This window comes from Ochotona curzoniae, unplaced genomic scaffold (genome assembly GCF_017591425.1).
Source record: "Ochotona curzoniae isolate NIBS_2020 unplaced genomic scaffold, NIBS_Ocur_1.0 scaffold_2453, whole genome shotgun sequence".
NCBI classification, from domain to species: Eukaryota; Metazoa; Chordata; class Mammalia; order Lagomorpha; family Ochotonidae; genus Ochotona; species Ochotona curzoniae.
This window is the reverse complement of record NW_024467094.1, coordinates 31,045,215-31,062,795: the sequence shown is the minus strand read 5'-3', so window position 1 is coordinate 31,062,795 and position 17,581 is coordinate 31,045,215. Positions and strand designations below refer to the sequence as shown.

At 45.4% G+C, this 17,581-nt stretch overlaps 1 protein-coding gene and 1 non-coding gene across 3 annotated transcripts; both read right to left on the bottom strand.

Annotated features, from left to right (window-relative positions):
* Positions 1 to 555: 555 nt before the first annotated feature.
* CDC6 (cell division cycle 6) lies at positions 556 to 13,969 on the bottom strand. 2 transcript variants are annotated; one of them, XM_041000416.1, is made up of 12 exons: positions 13,827 to 13,969; positions 13,124 to 13,314; positions 11,999 to 12,280; positions 11,680 to 11,879; positions 11,247 to 11,422; positions 8,843 to 8,949; positions 7,574 to 7,713; positions 6,913 to 7,013; positions 5,681 to 5,745; positions 2,754 to 2,956; positions 1,641 to 1,781; positions 556 to 1,351 (listed from the first exon to the last, which is right to left on the bottom strand). In XM_041000416.1, exons 2-12 carry the CDS (start codon positions 13,299 to 13,301, stop codon positions 1,262 to 1,264), a joined length of 1,683 nt encoding a protein of 560 aa, XP_040856350.1. In that variant the 5' UTR covers positions 13,302 to 13,314; positions 13,827 to 13,969; the 3' UTR covers positions 556 to 1,261. The 2 variants fall into 2 exon arrangements, with proteins under 2 accessions (XP_040856350.1, XP_040856352.1); XM_041000418.1 differs by having other exon boundaries at positions 11,247 to 11,419.
* LOC121170547 lies at positions 12,751 to 12,862 on the bottom strand. Its single transcript, XR_005885978.1, has one exon. It is a non-coding gene; the product is annotated as a U6 spliceosomal RNA (small nuclear RNA).
* Positions 13,970 to 17,581: the final 3,612 nt, after the last annotated feature.

Here is a 17,581-nt window from a genome sequence, read left to right as displayed (position 1 = left end):
ACTTGCAAATTACCCCTGGAGGAAATGGATGCTCTAATACTGGAGTGTGGGGGAAGCAAGATACTCAGACTGCTGTTCACAGCCCGCCCTCGGCTGCACACTCCAGAGGGCAGTGTTCATTTCAGAGGGCTCTCTCTGCTTGCCCTGCTACCCCATACCACCTGCTGTGGCTCAGATCACATTACAAGGAGACAGTGGGCAGAATGAATGAAACAGTGGCCAACAGATCATTTGTAACATATCAAGTTTCCAAACTCAAGGCCAATGTCAGGAAGGCGCAAGGAGACAGCAGAACTCGGGAACAAGCAGAGACTTGATCGTGACTTTTTTAGATGGCTCACATCACATGCTTTGCATTTTGAGCATTTGCTTGGGCTATAAAAATACTGTCTCCCAAACAAACCGAAATTTTAGGTATCTTCCTCCCCTCAAAAACACCCCAGCCCCAAGCCCACAGTTCCAGCCAGTGTTGTGATGGTGCCCTCTGGCGTTGTAGTTACAGATTGCCATTGGCTGCAGTGGAAACCAAACCCGGAAAAAGAGGAACTGTGACTGTGCATTTGGATATATATTCAGATGGAACTCCAACCCAAAGAAGTCATCTTGAAGCATGCGAGGGCAGCCCAGTCTGCGGAACAGTTTGGAAGGAATTTTCACATTGCTTTTTGGAACCTTCAGCTCTCTTCAACTGTGATTGCTTAAACAAAAAAAAAAACCCAAAGACTACAACTTAAAAATAAATAAGATAAATATATTCACAATTTGCAGAGTTACATTCTCTTTACCAGCCTCTCCCGCCCAAGGAAATCATTGAGTCTTTAAAGTGATGGGATGGAATCTCCCCACAAAGAAACTCTTTGATCTAAGTGTCCTCCAAATCACCATGTGGGCTTGCTCTCAGGACCATCTTGATACCCTAACTTCAAAGTTGTTATAAAAAAACATGTATGTTTGAGGAAAATAAGAGGTAAGTAGATGTGCATTCCACCACACAAACACAACTGGTCAGAGGGACAAGTAGCAGAGGTAGTGAATGTAAATGCAGAGGGTCTACTTGGTCACCTTTAGGGACAGAAATAATAAAATCCAAAGACGTTATCCTGTGCTAGCGTTCACAAGTCTACAGACTAAAATTCATTGGTTTCAAGTAAAAAAGGCCATATTTGTTTTCAGACCTGAGCATATAAAGTACTAAAGAGGAAGACTCCTTCGCTCTCTAACTGCCAGCTGAATGCTGTCCGCTGCGCTGGAAGTGTCCAAGTTAAGGCCATCCAGTAGCTAGGATGTTTCCAACTAAAGCTTTGTCTTTCAGAGCATGTTCTATTTCCGTCTCTTCAATCTTCAAAGACACCTGGAAAAAGGAAAGTATTATTTGTCATGAAGAAATCACAAGAAGCGAAGTTACTTCACAAACTCCTACCATATCAAACTCTTCTCACAAGAGGGAAGTGAGGCATCATATATGCACACACACACAACAGCTCACTGATAGCACACATTTGTCCTTTTACACCTAAAACCTTTACCAAGTCCAAAGCAAATGATCTATTGTGGTCATTTTTCTAGTCTTTATTTTAACAAAAATAAACTCTCCAGAGCAAACAAGTAAAAACACTTGCTGGTAAGAAAGTTAGCTTTACCTTTGTGAACCGAGTTTCCTTATTTTTCTTCAATCCTAAAATGCCTCTGGCTTCCAAGAGCCCTGAAAGTGACAAGCATTCTGACTGGTCCACAGCTGCCACCTGCTGTTTGCGACAGACGCTACTATAGGCTTCATACAACTGGAAGGAAACAAGACAGAATGCAGGTTGAGTCACATCCCTGGGCGGGGAGCGGGGGATTGTAACCCTTGCAATATAACCTTCCTTAAAAATATGGATCTGGGCCCAGCACGGTAGCCTAGTGGCCAAAGTCCTCACCTTGCATATGCTGCGATCTGGTTCATGTCCCAGCCGACCTGCCTCCCATCCAGCTCCCTGCTTGTGGCCTGGGAAAGCAGCAGAGGATGACCCAAAGCCTTGGGACCCTGCACCCCCATAGGAGATTTGGAGGAGGCTCCAGTCTCCTGGCTTCAGATGGGTGCAGCTCCAGCCATTTGCAGTCACTTGGGGAGTGAATCAATAAAAGGAAGATCTTTCTCTCTATATATCTGACTTTCCAATAAAATAAAAAATAAATCTTTAAAAAAATATGGACTTGGACTTGCAAAACGTTGTCTGAATATCCTATTTCTTCCAAATAACCTACAATGCAATGTAGGAAAAGTTTGTTTTTGTTTTAAGGAAGATTTACAAACATTTTCCATCCACTGATTTACCGCATCCAAGTGGCCACAACAGCCAGAGCTAAGCTCATCTGAAGCTAGGAGCCAGGAACCTCTGCTAGGTCTCCCACATGGACACAGGGTCCCAAGGCCAAGGGTCATCTTCTGCTGCTTTCCCAGGTTACAAGCAAGGAGTTGGTTAAGAAGTGGAACAGCTAGGACACAAACCAGCGTCCTTATGGGATCTCAGTGCTTGCCAAAGCAAGGATTTAGACACTAGGCCATCAGGCCGGGCCCAGGAAAGGGGTTTTATGTAACTCATGGGGAGCTGTAAAGGGAGAAGGATGGGAAGATCAATGGTTCAAGGATAGCTAGTTAGACAGTATTAGTGTTTATTCTTGCTGTTAAAATCCATTTTCATTTCCATCAGCTGGAGTATGACAGGACTTGAGAGAAGATCACCTCAGCCTCAGCTTCTAGCCCAACTCACCTTCCCCAGAGTGACCTCTTTGATTTTCAGGTGTCTCGTCACGAGCAGCAGAGAGCACACCAAAATCTTCTGCTGAAGAGGGAAGGAATCTTGTGCCCCGTTTCGGCTCAAAGCCATCCTATTCCCATCAACTTCTGAGAGGACTTGGGAGATGTGAGTAAGACCAACTCTCTTGGGAACCGGAGATTCAGAGGACGACTTACCTATAAAGTAAATGAATGAATCAAGCCTAATTCGACTTTTAAAATATTGCATGCTAGTGTGTCTATTCCGGCAGATGATATTACATTTTAGTTAAAGGAAACTCAAGAGTAGTCATGCAGTGGCAATGCTAAAGTTCCAACTAGATGGCAGCCAACGAGACAATGCTGTCCTTAGAAAGATGCCGGAATAATGTGGGATGGCTTGGAAAGTACTTATCCTTTCTCTGGGCAGAGAGGGAGCTATTTTTCTCATGGAATGCAATTTTGTCAAGGAGACAAAATCCACCTCCCGCAAGAGGAAGGATTAGACAGAGAGCCACTGTATTCTACCCTGAGAGTTCCTAATGCCTTGGAGGTAAAGAAGAGAACCCTGGAGCAAAGATGACTGTGCCCGTAATCAGGAAAGAAAAAAAGAAAAAGCAAGCTGGAAACACTTTCTTCCAAATACTAAGTATTTGGAAGCAAATGAGGAGCTAAAATGCGGCCGGTAAAGTCCACTTCACATCCGTCCCCCCCTGCCCCCCGACAGCCTCCACATGTGACTTTAGAGGTTTAGTTCACTCGCCCAAACTGATCCTCAGCAGAGCAACACTTGAGCAAATGTCACTGGATATCCTAACAGATAGCACCATCTCACAAGCCAGAGGCTGGGAAACTGCCAATGCGCTGTGCTGTGCAGGACTATGGCCTCATTGTTCGGAGATGCATAAATCGCAAGACAGAAGAGGGATTTACTCTGTAACAACCTTTGCCCAAAGTTACTTCCTGAAACCATTTGCAGTTGCCGCACAATAATTTGCTTCTATTTCATTACCACAAATAGGATGCTGCAGGAGACTAATGGAGAAACCAGAGATCACAGATCAAGTAACAGAATCTTACAAATTGAAAGGAATGTTAAGGTCTATTCTTAAGTTAGCCTACCTAGTAACTCCCTACCCCCAGCTGAGTCCCCTCTAAAACAATGCCAACATGTGATCATCAGTCCGGCTTTTCTTTAATTATCTCTAAGGGTGTGAGCACACTACATTTCAAAGAAGCCCAATCAGTTGTGCTTATTAGAAAATTTCTTCAAGGCCGGCCAGTGCAATGGTTCAATTGGCTAATCCTCTGAATCTCATATGGGGGCTGGTTCATGTCCCAGCCAGCTGCTCCATCTCCCATGCAGCTCCTTGCTTAAGGCCTGCAAAGGCAACAGAGAATGCCACCCCCTGCCTCCCTGCACCCACATGGGAGGTAGGAGACCTGGAATAATAGCTCCTGGCTTCAGATCAGCTTAGTTCTGGCTGTTGTAGCCATTTAGGGAATGAACCAACAGATGGAAGATTTCTCTCTCTCTTTCTCCCTGTAAATCTACCTTTGCAATAAAAACAAATATTTAAAACAAACAAAAACATTTTCTTATACTCACTTGAAGTCAGTCTCCCTACAGCTTTCTGAAACCATTCAAAGTCAATCTCATACATATCAAAAGGCAGTAATTAAATTAGCCTATAACTCACGGCAGAAATTTACAACTTCCATATATATATACATTGTGTATGCTTTAAAAAAAATATCTGTTTATCTGTAAGAGTGAGGTGAGAGACTGGATATCACTCTCCCATTCATTTTACTTCCCAAGTGGTCACAAGAGTGCACTAAAGGAGCCAGGAACTTCCTCTTGGTCTCCTATGTGAATGAACTAAGGTAAGGCTCTTGGTTTCGGATTGGCTTAGCTCCATCGAACTATTTCAAATTTCTGTGTCTGGGCCTCCTAGATCAATCATTTAAAAACAGAACAAAACCAAAAAGCAACATTGTGGGAGTGAAGAAATAATGAGGTTAGACTGTCCTATTTCCACGAATTAACACTAGACATCCAACAATGACAACATATATAGTTCATGGCCACCTAAGGCAAAAAAAAAAAAAAAAAAAAAAAGAGGGAAAGGAAAATTATTTTTAGCATTTGTGGAAGCCTGCAGTGTATGGAAGCAGCCTTGATCTCTGTATGTCCACCCTTAGACTTTCTTTACGGGTGGAGATATCCGAAGCTGAACTCACGGTTTGGTCAGTTTCCTGATCCGTTTGCCTTAGATCTACAGTCAACATAGGTATCCAGAGAAGAGCTGATCTGACTTTATAGTTCTCATTCCAAGAACCAATTATGTAATAATATCCTGGTGAACTCATTTCCCATTAATACATGGACTGTGGGACTGGCAAGCCAGATTGTAATAAAGTAGATGAAAGTGGCTAAAAACAGACACACATGCAAAAAAAATGGGTGAATGTGGATTTAATTATGCTCATTTCATCTTTCTACCTCTTTTCTCAAAAAAGTTAACCTCCTGGGCCCAGTGTGGTAACCTAGCTGCTGAAGTCCTTGCCTTGCACGTGCCAGGATCCCATATGAGCGCCGGCTTTAATCCCAGCATCCCTGCTTCCCATCCAGCTCCCTGCCTGTGCCCTGGGAAAGCAGTTGAAGATGGTCGAAAGCCTTGAGATCCTGCACCCCATGGGAGACCCGTAAGAGGCTCTGGACTCTTGGTTGGTTTCGTATTGGCTTAGCTCCAGCCATTGCAGCCACTTGAATAGTGAATCATCAGACGGAAGATCTTCCCCTCTGTCTCTCCTCCTCCTCTCTGTATCTCTGACTTTCCAATGAAAATAAATTAATTAATTTAAAAAAAAGTTAAGCTCCCAATTTTAAAGGAAGAAGAAAGGAGATAAACTACTTACATTCAGACAGTGGCTTGAGGATAGTCTGGCTTTTGATATCCGACTCTACAATTTCAATAGCTCTCCTATAAAAAAATTTTTTTTTTTAATTTAGTCTGAGCCAAACAAACCACACCAAACCTTCAAGCTCAAAAGCAGACACATTAAGTAAAAACAACATGATTTGTGATTTTAAAGCCACCAAACAAAACAGAATTATGTCTCAGCGAAAGAGAACTTAATAGCCTTGAAATAATTCATAGACCAGGGATGTGAGAAATTTTTACCACTATATGGTTTCCTTGGAGATGCCAAGTAGGTTGTCCTACATTGAGCCAAAGCTAACATTTTGGATGAGGAGAAAATGTCAAGGGAGGAGAGAAGATATATGGTGTGGGTGACTGATTAAGGGAACCAGCACCATCTACCACACACCAGACCTAAAAGGGAAGTCTGAAGTTTTTTATATATCTAGGTTGGGTGTAGGCTAAACCATGCCAGCCCATGTGACTACTGCTCCTAGCTTTGCAGTCTTTACCCAAGTCATATGTATGCTGCCTAGGGAGAACTTTGAAATTCAGGATCATGCAATCTAGCAAGGCGAAGAGCTTGCTCTCCCACTGCTCTCTCCAAAGCACTTTGCCCACAGGAAGCCAAAAGACAGACCTGGATCTTGTGCATGGCAGCAGGGGGAGGTTGGACCAGCGGGCCAGCACAGCAAGTATCATTTTAATGGACCCAGTGTCCCTACTGAGCAGGAAGAAATTTCATCAGTCAGCACAGTGGCTTTCCTCGGCAGGAGGGGCGGGGGGATGGGAAGGGAGAAAGGACTAGGGCAGCACGGAGAGGGACCACCAACTGGAAGAGGGAAGGGGTGCTCACCAAAGGAAAGGACGGGGAAAACCGTCTAAGGGCAAAGATGGTTCAGCTCCATAAATAAACCTGCTTGAGACCAGCTAATGGAAAAGTAAACTGGAGTCTTTTTTAATACAAATGTAATTAACCAATCTATAATCACCACAGGGAATGCCAGCAACATCTCATTTGTTTCTCCCTCTGTAGGTAATGGACTGATAATGTCTCAGACATTAACACGGTGGAAATCCAGAGCTCCCCACTGAGAAACAAGCCCGCCTTTCTGAGTGTAAAAGTAGCAGAATGGAGCCTCTTAAGTCACATTCACTTGAGTTACATGAGACAATTAACAGCATTTCTTCTTTTTAATAAAAACTGCCAGTAGCGCCATAACTCACCTGCACACATCCAGCGCTTTGCGAACGTCTCCTGAAACAGCAGCAACTTTGCGGGCACAGAACTGGATGGCAGCACTGTCCACAACCTGCTCTCTTGATGCCTTGGGGCAAGACACAGAAGACAGCAGTTTGAAGCGTAAGTCCTTCTCTCTACCACATGGGTCTAATACACATAAATATTTTCACACTGAAGCCTAAACTTGACCAATTGCCCTTTATAGCTAAGAGATCCTTTTAAACACACATGATTAAGAGCTTTCACACCATCTGAAGCATTTTATAGGAATGTGATAGAGGTTCAGAATGAGAAAGCAATTGGAACTTAAATTTAGAAAAACAAACAAACAAACAAAACAAAAAAACAACATCAAAACACACAACACAACAAAAAACCAAAAACCAAGAATCCCCTAGAGTCCCTTTTAAGAGTTTTCCAAAGGCCATTAAGGAAGCACCTGAGTGACTCCTCTAACTGCTGCTTGCATTTCAACACTGAGACAGCCAAGAAATGGGGGCAGGTGTGGAAACCTCCACAAAAATATTCTATGGTACATAGGAACTCCTGCTCCCTTAGGAAAGCAAAACATTTTAACTACTGTTGGGTGTCTGCAACCCAAGCAACCCAAGCAACCCACAACTTGGCACAATGTCTGAGACGCACCTGGCTAAGTCGATCCTGCAGGATGGTGGCTATCTGGTTTCTGGTGTATGGTGGGAAGTTCAACAGCTGAGGTTTGCATTTTTCTCTAGCTTGAAGCCTAGGCAGGATTCTGTCTGTGAGGTCCAGGGTATTAGCAATCCCTGAGGAGAAGATAAATAACATCCATCACCACTGGTCAGACCATCCTAAGAGTACAATGAAACCCTCTGTCATACAAATAAAAGTTCCAGTTTAACTTAGCATTTCAACTGTTGCTTCCTTCTGGCGCCCCTGCCATCTCAACAAGTGTACACCCATTGAGTCAGGTGGACACAGTCATCACAGAATGTCCTTTCAAAATTAGGCTTCAAAGTTTTCAGTGATGAGTAGCGCACCAATTAGTCCCCTAAACTTACCCTTACCATTTCCATTCTGAGTCAACAAAATTGGTTTTAAGATTAATATTTTAAATGTATACTCATGATAGTCATTTTTTTTATTTTGACAAGGCAGAAAGATGATTTAAGATCAAATAAGTGATAAATAAGCTGAAATAGATCGAAGAGCTTTTAATAGTTTCAGTATGATTTGCAGACAGTTCTCAGACCATGATAGTCCCTTCCTCCTGCTCAAGAACACACTTATTTATTTTAAAGATTTGTTTATTTTTACAGGAAAGGCAGACTCACAGAGAGAAGGACAAAGATCTTCCATCTGCCAGTTCATTCCTCAGATGGCCACAATGGCCAGAGCTGAGCTAGGAGCAGGAGCTATTTGCAGGTCTCCCATGTGGGTGCAGGAATCCACGGCTTTGGGCCTTCCTTCACTGTGTTCCTAGGCCATAAGTAAGAAGCTGGATTGGAAGTAGGAGCTGGGACATGAACTGGGACCCTTTGGCACGCCAGCACTCACAGATGGAGGGCTATCCACACCAGCCCCAAGAGCATTTTAGAATCACCATGTAACATTAACTCCTGAGCACTGGGTTGGGGCTTTGATGTAGCAGTTAAAATGCCTGCAACCCATACAGGAGTTCTTGGGTTTGAGTCCCTGCAATTTCCAATTCCAGTTTCCTTGCATAATGGGAGGCAGCAGATGATGGCTCAACTGTGTAGGGTCCTGCCAACCCACATGGGATGCCAGACTGAATTTCTAGCTATTAGTTTCAGCTGATCCAGCCTCAGCTATTGCAGGCATTCAGGGAATGAATCAGCAGACAATTTCTATCTTTGTCCCTGCCTTTCAGATGAAATGAAATGAAGTATATATATATGAAAAAAGAGTACTAACCAATCAGCACCAACCGAGAGTTGCTCAGCCATGGCCATTCAAACAGTGTGTACAACACATCCTGCCCTTTGCTGTCCAGCTGATCCATCTCATCCAGAACCAGCACACTGCAGAGAAAAAGCAATCAACATCACTCTTCACTTGTTTTGTTTTGAAAGGCAGAGGAACAGAGAGGGAGAGATGCAGAGAAAGGGGGATCTTCCATCTATTGGCTCACTCCTCAAGCGGCCACAATAGCTAGGGACTGGCTAGGCTTAGACCAAAGCCAGGAGCCAGGAACACCATCCTGGACTCTGAAATAAGAGTTGTCAAAACTCAATGCAGGCATCCCAAACAGTGGCTTAATCTACTACACAACACTGAGCCCACCATCCACCTTCTTAAGCTCTCAATCTCTTTGATCCAGGCACAATTCAGTTTGCATTCCTAAAGCCTAGACAAGTATGAAGGTCATAATTCGTCCTTCCTATCTTTGTTACAATTAAGATATTTTTACAAGACTTATTTGAAAGGCACAGTTAATCTTCCATCTGCCGGCTCACCCTTCAAATGGCCACAAAGGCCTTAGCTGGGCCAGGCTGAATTCAGGAGCTTCATCAAGTTCTCCCTGCTCTTGGGCCATCTTCTGTAGCTTTCCCAGGTGCATTAGCAGGGAACTGTGAAGCATCCAGGACTCAATTTGCTACCAATATGGAACGGTAGTCCTGCAGGCAGCAGCTTTATCCAACTATGCCACAGTGCCAGTCTATTACATATTCTAAAAAATTCATTTTCTTATTTGCCTGGATTGGGTAGGCTAAAGCCAGGAGCTTCACCCAGGCCTCTCCTATGCATGGCAGAGGCCCAAAGGCTCGGGAGTCTCTGCATTAGCAGGGAGCTGGATTGGAAGGCAAACAACTGGGAATAAAACCAGTGCCTATATGACTGTGAGGTCACACCACTGGAGCCCATCTAGGCATTTTTAAGCAATTAATCAAAAAACATTTTTTTTCCAATTTAAAATTACAAGGTGGGAGAAGTTGATTAGCAGGTATGAAGTTATGGTTAAACAGGATTAAGAAGTTCTGCTGGGATTGGTTGTGTGGGGAAGCAGCAGATGATGGACCAAGTACTAAGTTCTGTCATGTGGCAGACCAGGATGGAGATCATGGCTCCTGGCTTTAGCCTGCCCTAGCAGCTGTAGTTATTTGAGGAGTGAATCAGTGCATGAAATCTCTCCATCTCTGTCACTGTCTTTCAAATAAATATTTCATCTTAAAAACAAAAACAAAAAAGGCAGGTGGCGGGTAGGGTGGGGAAAGACCCAGCATGGTAGCCTGGTGGCTAAAGTCCTAGCCTTCACATGCCAGGATCCCATATCGGTGCCGGTTTGCATCCTGGTTGCTCCACTTCCCATCCCTGTCTGTGGCCTGGCAAAGCAGTCGAGGACAGCGCAAAGCTTTGGCACCCTGCACCTGCATGGAGACCCAGAAGAGCTCCTGGCTCCTGACTGGCTCAGTTCCAGCTGTTGCGGCCACTTGGGGAATGAACCATCAAACGGAAGATCTTCCTATTTGTCTCTCCTCCTCTCTGTATATTCACCTTTCCAATAAAAATAAATAATAAAATCTTTAAAAACAAACAAACTTTCTGTTATCTCCTCTCTGTAAATCTGACTTTCCAATAAAAAAAAAACTTTATTTATTTAGTTATATTGGAAAGGCAAATACATATAAAGATCTTTCACTCAGCCACTTGGGGAGTGAACCAGTGGATGGAAGATCTGCCTTTCCAATTGAAAAGAAAAAAACAAGTTCTTGTGTTCAATTGCACATTAATTTATACATAGCAGTGTACTGTGTATATTTTTCAATAGCAGATTAAAGTACTACTTGGGATACTCACAACCCATATAGGAATGCTACTTCTTAATCCTGGATATGCTGATTTCAACCCAGTTTAGCTACTGACGTATCACGGAAGGCAGCTGATGGCTCAGGTGCTTGGGCCCCTGCCATCATGTGGGAAACCTAGACAAAATTTGTGTTTCTGGCAAGAGCCTGGCCCGGGCCTGGATGTGGCAGGCCCTTGGGGAGTGAATGTTTTCACCACAAAGGAATGACGTTTGAAGAGGTGTGTTTACTTTCATTCAGACATTCTTCAATGTATGTTCGTATATGAAGACATTTTATGGTATCCCATAAGCGTGCTTACTTTTTATACCTATTAAAAACTTTTGTTAAGGAAAATTTTAATTAAAAAATTTAATAATATAACAAAATACGATGTATTTAGTAATAATATTTCAGTGGTACAGGTTTTTCTCCCCCTTTAACTGAGTAACTCGGCACACACGGCAGGGTTGGGTTTGTGGACATCAGAGCTTCTCGATTCTCAGAGCCATGCACAGCAGAGCAGTACTTACATCATGGGGCCCTTCTCTGCAGTCATATGCTTTTCCAGTTTCTTCATCATGTCCTTCCCAGCTGTTCTGGCGACTTCTTCCTGACAAATCTCCTGAGCAATAGCTGGGAACACTGCCTGGGCGCTCCTCAAGGACATGCAATTCAGCATGATAGTTTTAAAGCCTTTCAGTTCCTTCTAAAAAAAAAAAAGCCAACAAGAGTTATTTTGGCCTCAAAGATTTGATGGAATTTGAAATGAAAATGTCTTGGAGAAGCTAACAGAAGGCAAGAGAATAGCCTTCCTTTAATTTGATGTGAACAATGAAACTAGAACTGTCTTATTTTGAGGAAACCCTGAACCTCTTAGATGTTTATTTATTTATTTATTTTTTTAGCCCCGAAAGATCAGGAACTATTTTAGCAAGAGTATTCTAATGTGGCTTGCCAGCACACCTTGAGGTCTTGCAGAATCCGGCTTAGGCAGGCAGTTTTCCCAGTCCCAGGAGCCCCGGAGAGGTAAAGACTTCCAGCTCTCTTCCCACAGATGTGCTCCCTCAGGAAAGTCCTGATGACATCCATCTCCTTCTCCCTGGCAGGCAGCTGATCCGGAACAGCTGTATTCAGGACAAGCTTTGCCTGCTGGTAGCAAGTACCTGCGCCAGACAGAGAAGGGCAATTAGTCGCAGCAGAAGGTGACCCACCAGATTTTACTCAGAGTCATCAGTTCTGTTTACAATGGCTGCATGAGCAGCTGTCCTGTGAGAGAACAAACCTTCTTGCTTGAACAGCCTCATGCATGCAGATTCTTTCTCAGATGAACATCTCTGCTCAGAGGTTGCTGTGACCTCTTGACCTTTCCGAGGCGAGGCAAGTATCTTGTTTTGGGGAGCTCTGGCTGGCTCTCCTTTGCTAGGAGACTTAATTGTCAGTGAATTGTCAAATATTAATCTGCGTCCTTTCGGGGTATGTGAGCGAGGGGGCCCATTCTCCTTCTTGCCTTGCTTGGGTGGTGAACAGGGCAGTAACTGGGGAGTGTTGCAGAGGTTGTCATCACCTGAAACATTCAAATCAAACCCCGGTCATTTGTAGCAGTGGAATCAGAAGACTTGCAAAGACCTCTTCTACCTCGGCCAGAGCCATCCCATGTAGAAGCAAATATTGGCCACCAGAGGGGGCCACTGAATCTTACCAATGTGGAAACCAAAGGAATTTCCAAGATGGTTCCACAACAGTTTCCAACCCTTCGTACCTCTGGCCACTATCTCTCTGGTGTAGAGGGCTGTCAGACACACATTGCAGAAAGTTTAGCAGCACTCCTGGCTTTCAGTCACTGTGCCAACAGCACCCGTTCTGCCAGAACAACAATGTCTCCAGATACAGCCACCACGTCACACCCTCATGTTGAAAATGCTCCAAAACAAAAGGATTACCAACCAATCTCCCAACAATAGGAAAGGACAGAAAATACGAAGTGTCATGTTCTTGTTTCTCTTAATTTTCCAAAGACTTAGGCAATTTTTCAAAAAAGATATGGTAATAAAGCTTCACAAAACTGTCACCATCCTTTGTGCAGGGGCCTTGCTAAATCCTCTCTGCATTGATCCAATTTTAGCATATGTGCTGCCGAAGCAAGCACTCGGCACATTTCTTACCCATGTAACTGCAAAGTCAATGAAAACACTACGCCAACTAAACTCAGTCTTAAGGGGTCCCACAACTAGCCCTATTCAGCAGTTCAGAAAGTTATCTCCATAAGTGGCTTAGCCCTGAAGGTCAGTAAACACCTGGCAAATACTCTGGAAAACACTAGAAGGAATAGCCTTCCTTGAGAAGGCTTCCTTCCAGGACATGCACCCTCCCCCCCACACACCCAAGAGCTGCCCTTATCTCAACTTACCCAGACGTTTTCTGGGGCTCAGAGGCAGAACTTTAAAGGAAGGAGGGGAGGACAGAGACTGGGCACTTGTTGCCTTTTGTCTGACATCACCAGAGTTTTTGCTTTTGTTCACGCTCCCAGGGAGCTTCTTCTTTGGAAAGCTGATTTGACCCTGCGCCTGGGATCGGGTTTGAGGCATGACGGCAACACCGCTGCAGACAGGAAAAAAAAACCAAAAACCCAGATATGTGACAAGGAAGGGAAAACAATCAGGGACTGGCTTATACAGGTGCAAACACTCAGCAGTTTTCCACATCCCGTTCTTCTGCGTAACTATAGCTACCATTTGTTGTCCACCTACTTCGTGTCCAATGCTATCAATCCCTTACACACTAACTCATTGGTGGAGAGCCAGGCCCTATTACCAGCCCTATCTTACAGATGACAGGTGAGGCGCAGAGGCCTACGTGGCTGTAAAGCAGGGACACAGCCCAGGCATTCCGGCCGCAGGGCCCGAGTTCTCCTCCCCAGAGAGGCTGTGCCCGCGGCCTCTCCAAAGCCCTCACACAGCCGCTCCGTCTCTCAGCCCCCCGCTCGCACCCTGCGCTCAGGGGCACACTTCCTTCCCACAGCCTCAGCCCTTGCCCACCTTGCCGCGCCCGATCTCCCGCGATCTCCCTTCTCTTCCCCAGCTCCTCGGTCTCGCAAGAACCACGACCCTCACCGAGTCCCGCTGCCTCCCGTCCAAACCCAAGGTCTCCCAAGGAAGCGTCTCCTTTCTCAGGGCCGCGTCTCGTTGGCGCAAACTCCTCAGTTCCCCTCACACACCTTCCCGAACACACGGAACGAACACACCGAACGAACACCAGCAGGCAGCAAGACCCAAACGCGCTCGCGCCAAATCGGGTCCTCTCAGGAGTTCCCGTCTCCCGCCAAAGCCCGGCCAACACTTCTGATTGGCTGTCGCCGCCGCGCCGCGCTCCTGGGTCTCCGCCTCTTCCTCCGTCGCCGAGCCAGCTGGAAGTCCCTCAGCCAATCAGGGAGCCCCAGGTCTCAGGGCCCACGTGAAGCCACGCCCACTAGGCAGGACGCGCTGTTACATCCGGGGCTTCGGCAGTACGCGCGCTTGCGGCGGGTTGCTTGGCGTCGGGCTGGTTGGCCGCGCCGCAAAGCCCGCCGGGAAACGTAGTCTTTCCCGGGGCGACTCGGCTTCGCGCTGGGCGTGCTGGCGTGGTCACTGTTGCCTTCCGTTTTGGGGACGATGCCGACTGCGCGGCAAGGTGCCTCAGACGCTGCACCCTACAAGGCAAAGCACAAATTATGCGTAGTAGAATATAGGTGTAAGCCTGTAGGCAGCCGGGAAGGGGTCCGAGGGCTGAACGAACACACTGCCTCTTTTGACTTGCGCTTCAGTGGTAATGAATGAAATATACTCCTTGCTTTTATTTTAAAATTTGACTTTCTGCACTACTTAACCAACCTTTCACACATGGTGGGAAGTAGAATTATGGCTTAAGGAGCCTTTTATGGCTAAACACTGGGGTTTCAGGCCCACGGAAGACAATTAGAGAAGAGGCAAGCTGAGCTTCTAATGAAAAATCTAAATTAGAGCAGTAATTTGTAGCCCAGACTTCAAATCTAATAATCCTTCTACACCTCAGGTTCCTTAAAGAACACCCAAATCTAGGTGAAGGTGAACATTTTTTTTTTTTTTTTTGCTTAAAGACATCATGAAAGTGTTTTTTTTTTTAAACATTTATTTTTATTGGAAAGTCATATTTACAGAGAGGAGAGAAAGATCTTTTTAACCGCTTGCTCACTCCCCAAGTTGCAACAACAGCCAGAGCTGAGCCAATGTGAAGCCAGAACCCAGGAGCTTCTTCCAAGTCTTCCACGCAGGTGCAAGGTCCCAAGGCTTTGGGCCATCCTCTACTGCTTTCCCAGGCCACAAGCAGGGAACTGGATGGGAAGTGGGGCCGCGGGGACACGAACCAGTGCACATATGGGAACCCGATGCATGCAAGGTGAGGACTTTAGCTCCTAGGCTATCACGCTGGGCCCAGAAAAGGCTGTTAAAAAGATTTGTAAGGCAGAGCAGGTGACAGATCCATCTTCCATCTGCTGGTTCATTTCCCAAATGGCTTCAACAGACAGGTCTCCCATGTCTTGGGTCATCTCCCACTGCTTTCACATTTAAGCAGGACGCTGTGTTGGAAGCATGCCAGCCAAATCTTGAATCAGTGCTTATATGGGATGCAGCATCGCAGGCACTGCCACATTTCACACACTGTGCCACAAAGCTGCCCCGCCTCTCCCCCCACCCCAACCGGTTTTTATTAGGACAGCAGAAACCAGGAAGTATCCTTTACTGATCCTAATTTTACCATGTGGGCCCCTAAAAATTGCTCTTGACAGATTTGAAATGGTCATGTATGGTCAGCCAGCATTTAAGGGTTGGCAGGTAATGAACAAGAGGACTCAGTGATGGAGGAAAGTGGAGAAATACTTATCATGCATATCCAAATGCACATGGAGGATAGGGCAGTACATTGGAGCCTTCAGAGGATGCCTGGTACCATGGTGGAGGAACGAAGGACAAAACAAATTGATCAACTACTCCAAGCAAGCATTGGCAGTGAATATATGGGCAGACGGAGACTCCAAGGTGGACCATAGCAGCCAGCAGATTCTGGAGAGATTTCATCGCAATTTGAGTGGTGGAATCGAGTGGTGGGACTGCTGAACTACCAAAATCTCTTGAGAACTTCATGGCATTGTAAGTTTCTATTTTTCTTCCTGTTATTTTGACTTGTGGCTTTTCATTTAATAGGATGTATGGTAACTAATGGACACTATCATGTCCAGACGTGAGGATACAATGCACTAGGCATCTCTACTTCTAGATCAAAGATGGATTCCCAATGCAACTGTTAACTGTATCTTGACAATAGGATGTTGGACTCCCTGCCATTGTCCATGCCCGCAATGATGGACATATGACTGTTTATGAAGAACTATACTGTAGTAATAATATAGGGGAACTCAGTGGGGGGGGGGGACTTGAGGTGGGAGTAAGGGAAATCCCAAGGCCTATGGAACTGTATCATAAAAGAATTATAAACAACAACAAAAAAATACTTACCATGCATATCTGATGCTATGAAAATACTAGGAGATGTAGCCCTGATCCAGAAATCCCTGCAAAAGCAAATGACTGCTGACCACAGAATGTGGTCCCTGGAAGCTTTCCCATCCCACCAGTGACGCTGCAGTGACAGGATGTGTACACCACCATACTGCCACTTCAGTGCTTTGTTTCTGATGTTTCCTATATAGGACACCAGTCACCATCCCAAAGAGAGCCTTCTGATGCACTACGCACATTTGTACTCACAGCTGTCCTGAGAGCCATTTGATGAGCTGCTTGCAGACAACAATCATGTCTTGCTCTTCATTTCAGGGTTAAAGTCAAACAATAAACTGCTTTCTGAATCAAGGCGTGGAAAGCGTATTTCTGCCAAGTAGACATCCACCCAGTTCATAAAGTCTTTTTGTGGACATCTAGTGCACATGTAATCCTTCCAGTCTCACCCCCCCTAAACCTACGAGTGGATGAGTTCTGTGTAAAAGGTACAGACTCAGGGAAAGCTGTTCTCTGATGGTTAGGATACTGAAGTTAGGATACCCATCCTCCCCGTCACTTTTTAAAAAGATGAATTTATTGCAAAAACGGCAAGAAACACCTTTCATTAACTGGTTCATTTTTTCTTTTTTTTTTTTTTTAAAGATTTATTTTATCTTTATTGGAAAGGCAGATATACAGAGAGGAGAGACAGAGAGGAAGAACTTCCGTCCGATGATTCACTCCCCAGGCGGCCGCAATGGCTGGAGCGGAGCCAATCTGAAGCCAGGAGCCTCTTCCGGGTCTCCCACGCGGGTGCAGGGTCCCAAAGCTTTGGGCCGTCCTCTGCTGCTTTCCCGGGCCACAGGCGGGGAGCTGGATGGGAAACGGGGCCGCTGGGATCAGAACTGGCGCCCATATGGGATCCTGGGCGTGCAAGGCGAGGACCTTAACCACTGCGCCATCGCACTGGGCCCAACTGGTTCATTTTCTAGATGGCTCCAACAGCACAGGCTGTACCAGGAACTCCATTTGGATCTCCCATGTGGGGTGCAGGAATCTCAGGTCATTGGGCCATCAGCTGCCTTCCAGATATCTTAGCAAGAACCTCAATTGAAAACATAGTAGTCAGGACTCTGGGAGGCACCTCAATACAGGAACCCCAAGGGTCATCTTAACTTGCAACACTGCAACACCTGCCCCAGTGTTTGTTTTTAGCCTGTAAGGAGAATACCATGAGGTAAAAGACAGGCAGCTTCTTCCCAGTGAGTTGCATAGCTGGATTGAGTTGTGAAATATTGTAAACAGCTGTGTCTCAGTAATAATTAGAGCGAGCAAATTAGTGCCCTTATCACCTT

Coding starts and splice junctions, on each gene's coding strand:
- CDC6 (XM_041000416.1), bottom strand. CDS start 13,301: ATGCCTCAAACCCGATCCCAGGCGCAGGGTCAAATCAGCTTTCCAAAG. Junction 7,714..8,842: donor CTCTCGGTTGGTGCTGATTG/GTTAGTACTCTT, acceptor TCTTCTCCTCAG/GGATTGCTAATACCCTGGAC. Junction 2,957..5,680: donor CCTCAAGCCACTGTCTGAAT/GTAAGTAGTTTA, acceptor TTTACTTTATAG/GTAAGTCGTCCTCTGAATCT.